A 13,015-nucleotide genomic window follows, 5' to 3' on the forward strand; every position below is an offset into this window, starting at 1 on the left:
ATTTGTGGAAGCAAAAATCAGTCTCAAAAAATGCACAAACTTATCACTTTGAAGGATTTCAAAGTCATGTTGTTTCATGTTGTAGTTGTGAAGAATGACCAGTCATACCTTTAAGTGATGTCTCTGTGGACTCTGCAGAGTATAGAACACGGGTGTGGGTGTCTGTCCTGCTGTCTGAGACTTCAAGCAGGGCGAACCTGGATGATGTCAGTCCATCTGAAGATGCTGGGGATAGTCAGCGGCTTGACATGGCTCCTGTTCCTTCTGCTGGCATTGTCTTGCCTGAGTCAGTTCTTGTCCAGTTACCTCATAACTCATCCCAGCCTGATCCAGTCATGGCAGTAGTCATAAAGACAAGTGACACGTCTGCTGACTATCACCAACATACCTGTTGTTGATGACCCCTTCAACCCCATTGCGTGTGCAGCGGACCAGAGTATGGCCGGCGCACCTTTGCACAAGACTGACACATCTGTTAGGGACACCACATTATGAACCATCCTAGAACCAGAGCAGGGAGACTGTTGAAACCTGTTATAAGACTTATTGTGTTGAGGTTTTTCTGGATTTTAAGGTTGTGTGATATTTTGTTTTGTTTTTTAATGTAAAGCACTTTGAGTTTACTTGTAATGAATTGTGCTAAATAAATAAAATTGACATTGACATTGGTTGTACTTTTGTAAATGTACCTGGTGTGTTGTAGTTTTTTTCCCTTTCTCCCTCTTGGTTGTTTTGTTTGGTTCTTTTTGTTTTGGGTGCAAGTGGAATTTGGCAGGGCGGAATTTAACAGAGTTTGTGCCACTGCAGGCGCTAAATCATTGTCAGTCTATGAGACATGTGCCCGAGGTGAGTGGTCAAGCATAGCACTGTGAACAAATATTGTGTATTTATCTCTGTATGTTCACCAAATGAACACATATTCACTGTGAGTAATGTAAATGTTACTGGAGTGAGTTACTCGTGGGTTGTTATACTTGTTGAGTGATACAGTGTTCAGATAGCGACTAAATGCACTTTGTGAGACAACTAGCTAGCTAGCTTTAATGCTAAACTGCATGCCAGTCATGTTCTCTGCTCTGTGTTACGCCTGCTCAATCAATATCATAAAGCCTTACGGCATTGAAATCACCCCTTATCAAAAACCAATTTCTGGAGGATGTAACAATATGGAGGCAAGTGAGTCTCTGGTATTACACCAGCCTTTGGGTATGCGTGCCAGCAGCAACTCAACTTAACTGAAATTACTGGAACTTAACATATTTTTCAAGTACATTTTATCAGTAGAGTTCCACAGAGAATATGTCTCACTGCTAGTTTTTCATATGTTTTATACACCTTAATTTTATTTCTGAATGGTTATGTGTAAATTGTAAATTATGGCGATATAACCTGTCTTTAATAAATGACTGACTGTCAATCTCCCTGTCTATGTTTTGATTTGAAAGAATCCAGTCTGTCTTTGTTTTCAAACTTTATTCATTTAGACATACAGTTTGATATAACAAAGACTAGAATATTATCAGGGAGCCTATTGGTAAAGAGTCTGGGCAGTTAAACCTCAGTAGTCTTTTTGGCAGTGAACGTCATCGTCAACAAGTGGATTAAAATTAAAGCAGTAAATAGATCATTCCAGGAAGCATGACATGTTTTATCATACAAAATATTGTGATGAATTCAGAAGCATCTAGAGAACACATTATTTGTATACATTCACTTTATTGCAAGATTTTCTGAAAGCAAGCATATTATTTGTCCTTTTTTTTTATTTTTATTTTTTTGCATAGTTCGAGCAGTTTGTCTATTTCCTCCGAAAATAGCAATGGTTACATGTGATAACAGGATATTCTGTAACTGAAATCCAGATTATATACATTGAACAATGTATATAATGTATATATTCTTTATTTTCATCATCCACAAATGCTACATCTAATATCAAATATTGGACACCGCCTTTTGGATGTCATTTCTTTACACATCAGATTCCAATTAATCCAAAAATATCTATGTTCTGCTCCTCAAACAATCCTCAAGAGCAATAAAATAAAAAAGTATTTTTTGTTAAAAATGCAAAACATAATTGAGTGTAAATATTTCTACTGTCAACTTGTCATTGAATATCCATGTATTTAAAAAATATGAAATGCCTCTTTTGAACATATTGCCTTTCAAAAAAAAAAAGTATTCTCTTAAATTCTTGTTTTGTTTTTGCGCAGTGAGAGCTGTTGTCTGCTTTCAATGTAAAAGTCAATTTTCTTAATTTTCTGTGCCATATTTTCTCTGACTCTGAGTATGGACATAAAATAGCTTTGTACAAAGGCAGGTCACTTGAAAACTGAAGTGTGTAATGGCAAAAAACATAAATAATATACACATATGAAAGGGGAGGTTTGTGCACATGTGTGTTGTTTGTGTATGTGTATGTGTATGTGTATATGTATATGTGTGTGGTCACAGTGTTCAAATCTGGGGGAAGTTACAATGAGGAGGCATTGCCAAAGGAAGAGAGTTGAAACAGCTGAAGACAGAAATTTTCATAAAGTGTTTTGTGAATATAGTCTAATGACATGAAATTAAAGTGTCATTGGCAAATGCAATTATGGAGTAAAAACATACTTTTGTAAAACTGTTTTTAAATAAAATGTATTCTGTGATCAAATAAAAATGAACTCTACTAAAACATTGTTAATATAATATGATTACATAACACATCATGATAATAAATTGAGATTTAACATTTCAGTTATTTCAAAAGATTTGGTTAATTAATGCATTTAGTGTATTCAAAATGAAACTATGAAATGAATGGGTTATGTACTAAAATATATTGATTTCAAAATGTATTATCTAATTATTTAATATTGGCTATTTTAAAGCTCCCCTCAAAGCCATGTGTAGACATTTCTAACCTTGGCAACCCCCATAGGTACAATGAGTCATTGCATTTCTTCGAACTTCAAACTCCTTTATAAGTCATGTCATTAATATGTCCATTCATCACGACATATAAAACACAGAGAAATGTTTCAGACTTATGGCACTGCATGATTGGGTGAAACGTTGTTCAGATATGTTACATGACAATGTTTTACAGTATATGGTCCATCTTAAATGACTGCAGCAATAGCTAACTCCTCTTCACACAGACTATCGCTTTTCTAGCAGTTACTCTTCTAAGGTCACTTCTATTTTCACTTTGACATACACTGTACCATTCCTAAATGCAAAACCAACATACTTTACCTATATATTTGTAGACAGTCACTGGGGAATTTATTGGGCACTCTGATAAAGTCTACTGAATTTGATTCTAAATGCAAAGGTATTTAACAAAATGTAAAAAAACAAAAAAACAAAACTGCACAAAGTGGTTTATGGTGAGGTGATCATGCCCCTTCAGGATGCAGGTTGAATGTCATTTATAATCATCTGCCCTGGATACAAGATTTCTGCTCATTGCCAACAATAAGTGCTGAAAAAGTTGAGACGTGAAGTTCATAAAGAGCAATGTACAGTGACAGTGTGGAGGTCAGGGTGGTGGATGGCTGTATATGAGTCCCTGTTACTCATCCCATTTTCTACTTGTTTTCTATCCTAATGCTTTCCTCGACTAACCAGATGACCATTATTTTTGTCTAAAGGTTAAATAAGTTAGAGACCTAACTGCACTTTAACCACACTGTAGGTGCCTTGAGCAAATGTTGAAGGAATACTGGATTGACGATCGGTAAAAAGGCTTCTGGACTCATATTCGCCCGTCTTTAAGCTCTGTTCTATCTCTCCCTCTAGTTTTTGTTGTTTTCTCAAATAGATGCTTCCTTACATCCAGATGCTAGACCTTTCTCATTTCCAGGTCATCGTTTATGTTTTGTTATGCCCCTTCAGTGTGTGAAATTAAGCCAATGGCACTCTTTGGCGTCTCTACTCTAACTTACTCCAATGTAAACCCATCTGTGGCAATAACTGATGCTGAGAGCTACAGACGTAGTATAAAGAGAGACAAACTCTGCATGAGGTGGGCAGGAGGGGTGGAGGATGGGTCAAGTTAACACAGTCCAGGAGTCTGCTGTTTGTGTCCTGTGTGAAACCAAAAGTCAGCGTTGTTTTAAAGTAGCTTTACGTAACTTACATAAGTATGCGACGTACTTAGTCACTCACCTGACATATTTACATCAGGTTACATACTAAAGGTAGTTTTAACCGCAAAGACTGATGTTTTTTCTACACCTTATCAAATAGTTTTGTTACCTAAACCTAACCATGATGTTTAACAACTAGGGTTGGTACTCGTTAGGATTTTAACGATTCCAATTCCATACCGATTCCTTCTTAACGGTCCGATTCCTTACCGATTCCTACATTATATTCATTATTCTTGCTATACTTAAACAAGTATATAATAAACACAAATGCAATCATATAAATACAAAAACTTTATTCTAACTGTTGCACAGTACAATTAGATGAAAATACGCATTTGTGTGTGGTGTGTATTTCAGATTTAGAGCTTGTATCATCTCCCTGAGAATATATAACAACAAAAAGTGATTCTCTGATTTCTACAGTAACACTATTACCTCAAATTAACCACAGCAATGTAATAAAAAATACTTATATGCATTCATGCTTGGGCACTGTTATTTACGTGACAACACCTGAACAGAACACACACACATTGGCTGTTTGTTTCTACCGCTCCCCTGGCTGGAAGCCTCGGACCTCCCGCCGCCCGCCTCCGCCTTGATTAAACGCTGAAAATTAAATAAAAGAGGGAGACAGGTTTTTCCTATTTTATCTTATTTTGTTATATTTCTCCCTCGGACCTCCCGCTGCCCACTCCCATCTCAAACACGGAGGTCTCCCTCTCCGCTGAGCACCCATGGCGCACGCCCGGCCTGTTAAATAGCCTGTAACCATAACAACTGTGTGACACAAACTCAGTGCTTTAGTAATTAAATAATGCCGGGCTCGGTCGGGTTCCGACAGAAATATGGGGCCCGTGCCGCACTCTAATGGAAATGCACGTGACTTTTTTTTTTTTTTTTTTACAATCTAGGAACTGTTTGCAGGAACTGTTACTCCAAATGTGATGTAACCAGTTCCGGAACCGGAACTTTGGACCCGGTTCCAAAAAAGAACCGGATCCGGATCCCAACCCTATTAACAACGTTAACCAAGTGTTACAATGTGTTTCACCTGGTAGTCAGTTGTGCAGACAGATGGTAAAGAATACCTTTTGTGTCGGTATGAGAAGCTGAGGGGGTGTGACAAAGTGTCAGTATATGACAACCTGGGAATGAGAATGATCTGGTTACGTGCTCTTTTATGTTTGACCCACAAAATGGGGGGAAGGCATGTCACTTCCTCTCTGTAATAAGTTAAATATTTAATCTTTACAATCTGACTAGCTTCCACACTTAAATAAAGTGATGGGTCATGGTTTTGTAATGCTATTTATCTTCAGCTCTGCCTTGCACTAAACTTGGTGCTGTTCTCTTGTGTAGTGGGGGTGTAGTGAGTGATGTATCGTAGCAAAATGAAATTCAGGTGCCATTTAGTTTGACCCAGTCACATCAATGGTATTCTAAAGGTTGCTTATGAGTGTAACTGATAGCAAACAAAGTTGATAGGATGGTAGTAGTGTAGGGGATGGGGGCCCTTGGGGGATGGGGGTCCTTGGAGTCTTCAGCTTTTTACAAAGGCTGAAAGGCTTCTCTCTTTGTTTCAGTCGGTTGTTAAAGTGTCATAACATGTCAGTGTAGGCAAATATCCTCAGTCTGTCACTGAGCCCCACTCCTCACTGTGCCATGAAAACATGTGGTGGTTTTATAAGGCTGATACGGAGGTTAGACGGTAATGAACATTCTCCTGGCTTTTAATGTCCAGAAGCATGTTCAAAGACTCTCTGTAGGTTTTAGTGAGACTTTTGTCTACTAGTCAACCTCAGGGACATTTACATGGCCCAGCACCAAACTCTTTCTCTTGATTTCTCTTTGCAGCTCTTTTCCTTGTTTATATTCAGAGTGGGCCTCTCATATGCAGTTTTGCCTTGTGAATTAACACTGAACTTCAGTTGAGAGATATCAACATAGTTCATCAGTAATCTTTACTTTGTAAAATATGTCCTGAGCTAAATTAAATACAACCCCAATCCCCAAAAGGTCAGATGTTGTGTCAAACATAAATAACAGAATGCAAGGATTTACAAATCCTTTTGTGATCTATATTCAAGTGAATACAATATAAAGACAAGATATTTAATGTTCAAACTAATAAATATAAATGTTTTTTGTAAATGTATACTCATTCTGAAACTGATGCCCTCAACAGGTCAAACAAAAGTTGAGAGAGTAGCAACAAAAGACTGAGAGAGTTGTGAAATGCTCAAAAACACCTGGAACATTCCACAGGTAAACAGGTACTTAGTAACAGATCAAAGTATCATGATTGGGTATGATTGCATTCTTGAAAGGCTCAGTCATTCACAAGCAAGAACAGACAGAGCTTTACCACTGTGAAAAACTGTGTGGGCAAATAGTCTTATCTTTTTCAATGCACAGTTGCAAAATTTACATATTTCACCATCTACAATCCATAACATCATCAAAAGATGAAGAGAATCCACAGAAATCTTTCCACTTATTGGGCAGGGCTGAAAATCATAAATTAGATTACTGTATGGGCTCAGAAACACTTTGAAAAAACACTGCCAGTAAACACAGTTCATCACTGCATCTAAAAAAGGAAGTTAAGACTCTACCATGCAAAGTGAAAGTGAAGTCCTCAGTTCCCAAACACTTACTGAGTGTTGTTTAAAAAAACGTGTGGCAGCCATCACTCATTCAGAATGAGTGTAAATTCACAAATAAAAAACGTTTGAACGTTGAATATCTTGTATTTGTACTGTATTCAACTGATTAAAGGTGTAAAAAAAAGATTAGCAAACATTGCATTAAATTTTTATTTATGTTTTACTCAGCGTCCCAACTTTTTTGGATTTGGGGTTGTAGAAATATTATACACCTTGAAGCTGGTAAGATATCTGGAGCCTTTAACAGGAGACATTAATGAGTTGATGAACTGGAGTTGGGGGCAGTGGGGCGGTTAAACTTAAAAGTCATAATAGCTCCCATTTAGGTTATAAATTTGCTCTTGCCTCCTAGGAACCACCTTAAGGTGCAAAAAAAAAAACACTTGTCCGGGATCGTCTTCATTATTCAGTATGTCCATTGAATCCTTAGAAAGATGCTCCATCAAACTTGACAGCAGCCAGGGCTTGAGCTACAGACAAAAAGAAGCACAGACAGATGGCTTAAGTAAGATACAAAGATACATTTTAGATTACCTGTGCCATTGGGTACTAAGTGATGTTTGCTATCATGGGACTAATGAAATTCTAATTTTGTAAGCCATTTTAGGGGAAATTTGTAAGACGCTGCTACAGCAGGACATGTTGGGGTTTTTTTATACAGCAAGGGCAGACTTTAAGAAGTCCTCATCTAGCTTGAGTAACACAACATATTCTAAGCTACAGCAGATGGCGTCAACTTGAGAGTGACAAGAAACTCTCAAGACAAGGTCCAACTTAGTTGTTATCTGAAGCTTTCAACTACACCTCAGCCTTTTGTAGTGGATAGTGTAGCTGAGTTGTGAGATGTTGAAAATGTTCAGAAACAATAATTGGATCTTGTGTTGACAATTTTAAGAATATACCTTCATGTAAATACTAGAAAATTTAAAAAGAATGCTCACACGTTTTTTTCCAGATTATGTACAAGATATTTGTACACAGCTAAGCAGGTAGTTAAATTCTGTTGTCTCTCTCACTTCTTGCAAACAAAGACAAAAGCAATGGGGAAAGAAAATAGATTTTTTGGGGGGTGAAATTTGGCTGTCAGAAATGAACATTTGATCAATGAAATCTATGTGCATTTAATGATGTTACTAGTTTGAGGATGATATGAAGCGACCAAAAATTAGTCATCACCAGCTTCAATGTATAAACATGAGCATTTCTATTCAAAACATATTTTGATCAAACACAATGTACTATACTGAAAACCCCAGAAAATGAAATCAGAAGAATCCTGCAAAAGCAGTCCTGAGAGGGAAACAAACACAGGGTCTAAACAGGATGGGAGAGGGTAACTGGCAGAAGTGGTGTGGTGAACGGAGACTCACCTTGTATGACTCACACCTTCATGATGTGGGCGGAGTTGGGGAAGTCAGCAGAGGAAGGGGGAGGGGCCAGGCTGGTCGGGGAGGTGGGGGGACTGGGGGCGCACTGGACTGGAATGAGATGGAGGGAGGTTGGAGGAGTGAACACAGGAAAATGGAAAGAAAGACAACGAGTGAACCAATCAAAGGGTGAGAAGTACGGTGAGGTAAAACTAGGGACACCTGTGCTTTCAGATGTCTGACTGTAAATAAAGAGATATCTCTGGACTTTTTTTAGGGTATAGAAAACAAGAAACTCTGGTGTCTCTAGATCACCATGTATCTTTTAAATGCATATTTAGATTAGGCTCAGCTCTGCATGTGTGACTCCCCTCAAGTCCTCAGCACTACTGAATTATGAGTTGATCTGAGACACTGAAAAGTATCATATCAAGTCAGAAGAGCTTCAGGATAAGGGGCACAGGTCTGTTTGAATCTATCGAGAAAGATGATTTGGACGCTGGACTCAAAATGAAACCTGTAATGCTAATGATGTTAATCAGTTCATGTTTACCACATATACCCTCTCAGTTTAGTGTGACAGCATGCAACATCTGTCAGTTAGCACTTAAGTCAAAGTACAGCTGATGCTAATGGAAGCTGTAAATAGTTTTGCAGGTATTTTGTCATAAGATCGAATATTGGTAAAATTGAAAGCTAGATCTTACTATGGTGCTACACGAAAAGTCAGGGGATCACCAAAGCGTTTAGAATTGTTCTTCTGGGAACCATAAATGTAGATGTTGAAATATTTCACTGGATAAGTAAAACCTTGTTCAGGTCCAAAGATCCCCTAATACATAAGGGTTCATCCTTAGGGGACCATGATTTTTTTTTGTATGATGAAACTTTGGCTATCTGCCTCATCACTGCTGAGGTCTTAGAATGGGCGTCCACACACTTTTCATGGTCACCCCTGACATATGTGTCTGCCTCTCTATATTTTCCTAAATTTACCTAATAAAAAATGACAGCAATACAGATCTACAAAAACACAAAGTCATCTGAGAGAAAACAAAGTAAAAGCAAAAACAACAAAAAACACACTGCTTCTCTCAAAGTATACGGTTGTTTAAGGGGGTATGGGTTAATGCATTAATGTGTGATATCTGATGACATCATGACTTCAAGATGTATGCAATGAAATACTGAGTGTATAACTGCTCTGTGTGTGTGTGTGTGTGTGTGTGTGCGTGTGTGTGTGCAAAAAACTTACTGACGGTAATGCTGGCGTACTCTTCTTCACAAATAGTGAGAGACACAAATAGTTTTTTTCTCTACAGGTGTATATAACTTTTAACTTATCAACTGAGCTGTCTGGGAGATGAGTGAAATGAGCCAATCGAAAGCCCAGTAGTGTTGTTATTTTTTTTAATTATTATTTTTTTTAATATCGCCCTGAGGAGAAATTCATTTTTTTCATTCCATTGTCAATTACACACAGGTCCGAAATACACACTGAGGACCTTTACATGCACTAAGTGGAGCGATGTCAGAGTGAGGGGCTGCCCATGGACCGGCGCCCCGAGCGACCCTTGCTCAAGGGCACCTCGGCAGTGCCCAGGAGGTGAACTGGCACCTCTCCAGCTACCAGTCCACACTCCATATTTGGTCCGGACGGGGAATTGAACAAGTGACCCTCCGGTTCCCAACCCAGGTCCCTATGGACTGAGCTACTGACGTTATTTTCCTTCACTGATACAGCAGAGGGGCGGCACGGTGGTGTGGCAGTTAGCACTCTCGCCTCACAGCCCCGGGCGTGGGAGCCCTTCTGTGCGGAGTTTGCATGTTCTCCCCGTGTCAGCGTGGGTTCTCTCCGGGCACTCCGGCTTCCTCCCACAGTCCAAAGACATGCAGACTGGGGACTAGGTTAATTGATAACTCTAAATTGTCCGTAGGTGTGAATGTGAGCGTGAATGGTTGTCTGTCTCTATGTGTCAGCCCTGCGATAGTCTGGCGACATGTCCAGGGTGTACCCCACCTCTCGCCCGATGTCAGCTGGGATAGGCTCCAGCCCCCCCGCGACCCTCAAGAGGATGAAGCGGTTAGAAGATGAATGAATGAATGAATGAATGATACAGCAGGAAGCAGGATGCCCCTGCAGCTGCTTGACGAGGGTGCATCAAAGAGACAAAATAGCACACATCTAAAAACAATATAACACGTTATGTTTGGACCTGTATTACATCACGGTTAACGCATTAATGCTGACAGCCCTAATTGTTATATATGATACAGTTGTGACCTAAGCAGTTATTACATCATACTGTGTATGAGTGTACTGACAGAGATTTTAGAGACTTACAACTTTGGTTATTAAAACATCTTACCAACTAACTTGCTGAGGTCTAGGAACTTGACAAAAAACTGATTTGGAGGCCAGATTTGGAGGCCTGAAAATGAGCGCACCTGAAATCAGTGTCTTGTGTGGGATGCCTGCTGTGCACCAAAAAGTTCAGTGCCAGTACTAACCTATCACTGTGAGACCCATGACCGTACACCACATCAGTGATCAAACAGACTCACAGATGGCTACTGGCATAGGAAGTATAGCCAAGAAATGGGGTGTGGGCTATAGCAAAGAAGCAAAAGCAACGGGGGCCTTAATAAATCATTGATCATGATTCAGTGATCAATGACAAAGGGAAAAACGCCAGCACTCTCAAATGTCCTTTTGGTAAGTTTAATTAACCAGCTTGGATGGCAGTACCAGTACACAGACGTTTCGACAGAAAGTCTTCCTCAGTGTGTCACACTCTGATGATTGATGATCAGTGTTGGGTAAGGGTTACTTTAAAAGTAATAAAAGTACGTTACTGCGTTACTTTTTAAAAAAGGAACCAGTTACTTTACTGCGTTACTCCCTGAGTAAAGTAATTCAATTACTTTAAAAGTACTTTTGAGTATTCTACATTTCCTATTGGGCAATGGACCACAGGGTGCTAAGCCTACATTTTTTTGTCTCCAAAATTAAAGTTATGGACCACTTGCCCTTCACTGAGATCCAATTATCCCATCACAGCCGTCACTTTGACCAGTAGAAACACAGAACGATCTGCTGCCGTAGGCAACTGTATGACAACAACACCCCAGCATTTTTAATATTTCCTCTAGGGATGTTACCACACAGAGTTAAAGGGGGAAATGATGGTGTGAAACAGCAGAGGCACTTTGTCAACCCACTGAGTTAACGTTACTGTCATTAGCATCAAGCTAGCAAACAATGGTACATCCTCACGGTCGGACATAAAGTAATAACATTAACAAATAGCAGCGGGGCTTTTACTCACCACAGCTGCAGAGGCTCCCAGCTTCATTTGAAACAAACTACATTATAGACGGTCCCTTATTTATTAATCCCTCTGTGTGTTTATATATTTCCTTTTTATCCACTCTGTTGTCTTTATAAAGTTAACATATCGCACCGTCATTTCAAACTCAACACTTCTTTCAAATTAAAAGCCCCTTATAACCTCGGCTAGAGAATCCCTTCATTTTCTAAATAGGCTTTTATTCTGAAACATTTGTCAGAACTTCCTGTGGAAGATACAGTAGCTTGATAGTTTACGTATGGCGCTTCAAATGTAGCTCCTGCCATCTGCTGACGCTTTTTAGGTGACTACAACAACATGTTGGCTGGCACATGAACAGACACAGTTCTGGCAGTGACTCAAATAATAGTGAAAGTAATAAAAATAGGACAAGAATAACCCAATGACATCACACACGCCGTGAAAGACGACCGGGGATAATTGGTGAGTACCAGCGTGTAGTGCGTACCAGGCATAATGCAAGTCCTGAGTCTCAAATAGCGAGTCCTACTCCACCTATTTAGACTCCACTGTAGACAACGGCAGCATTTCTCCGACCACGTAGCGAGCCACAAGCTCCGTGGCTTCTTTCAGACTGATAGGTTTAACGTTATCTCAGTTATTAGAACCAAACAACAGCTGTTGCTTTTTTCGGAGCTGAAGGACCAGCGTTCTAAAAGTAACGGAAGTAACTGATGTCTTGTTTGAAAATGTACTTAAGTATTTGATTACTCATACCCAACTCTGTTGATGATTAGGATAACTTTTTACTCAGGAATAAATCAGCAGTGTGGAATAATTTTGGTTTTCAGGAAGAAAATACAGGTCAACAGACAGAGCACAAGCTGTATGTTAACACTGCCATTTTGAGATAAAGTACTCAAGAAACACAATGTACCTGCCAGGACAGGCACCATAAGCTGCTCTGTTTTAACATTGTTAGCCTGATAAAACATGCATCATTAGACATATAAACCTGGATGAGCACCAATTTCCTTATGTTAAATTCAGACAAAACTGAAGTTATTGTTCTTGGCCCCAAACAACTCAGAGACTCTTTATCTGATAACATAGTTTCTCTAGATGGCATTGCTCTGGCCTCTAGCACTACCGTAAGAAACCTCGGCATTTGATCAAGATTTGTCTTTTAATTCTCATTTAAAACAAACCTCACAGACTGCATATTTTCATCTGCGTAATATTGCAAAAATTAGGCCTATCCTGACCCAAAAAGATGCAGAAAAATTGGCCCACGCTTTTGTTACCTCAAGGCTGGATTACTGTAACTCTCCATTATCAGGTAGCTCTAGTAAGTCCTTAAAACCTCTCCAGCTAATTCAGAATGCAGCAGCACGTGTACTAACAGGAACTAAGAAACAAGATCATATTTCTCCTGTTTTAGCTTCTCTGCACTGGCTCCCTGTAAAATCCAGAATTGAATTTAAAATCCTACTGTTAACTGATAAAGCTCTAAATGGTCAAGCTCT

General features: G+C 39.2%; 1 protein-coding gene across 42 annotated transcripts in view; it reads right to left on the reverse strand.

The window, feature by feature from the left end:
• Window positions 1–1,699: 1,699 nt before the first annotated feature.
• Window positions 1,700–13,015, reverse strand: part of plekha6 (pleckstrin homology domain containing, family A member 6) — a 374,661-nt gene continuing 363,345 nt past the window's right edge. For all 42 annotated transcript variants that reach the window (XM_078166903.1, XM_078166583.1, XM_078166712.1 and 39 more), the window contains 2 exons: window positions 8,182–8,289; window positions 1,700–7,281 (listed from right to left, as the gene is read on the reverse strand). In XM_078166903.1, the coding sequence (XP_078023029.1) occupies window positions 8,192–8,289 (98 nt within the window). In that variant the 3' untranslated portion in view covers window positions 1,700–7,281; window positions 8,182–8,191. The remainder of the gene's footprint in view (window positions 7,282–8,181; window positions 8,290–13,015) is intronic.

This window comes from Epinephelus lanceolatus, chromosome 1, assembly GCF_041903045.1.
Source record: "Epinephelus lanceolatus isolate andai-2023 chromosome 1, ASM4190304v1, whole genome shotgun sequence".
In the NCBI taxonomy this organism is placed as follows: domain Eukaryota; kingdom Metazoa; phylum Chordata; class Actinopteri; order Perciformes; family Serranidae; genus Epinephelus; species Epinephelus lanceolatus.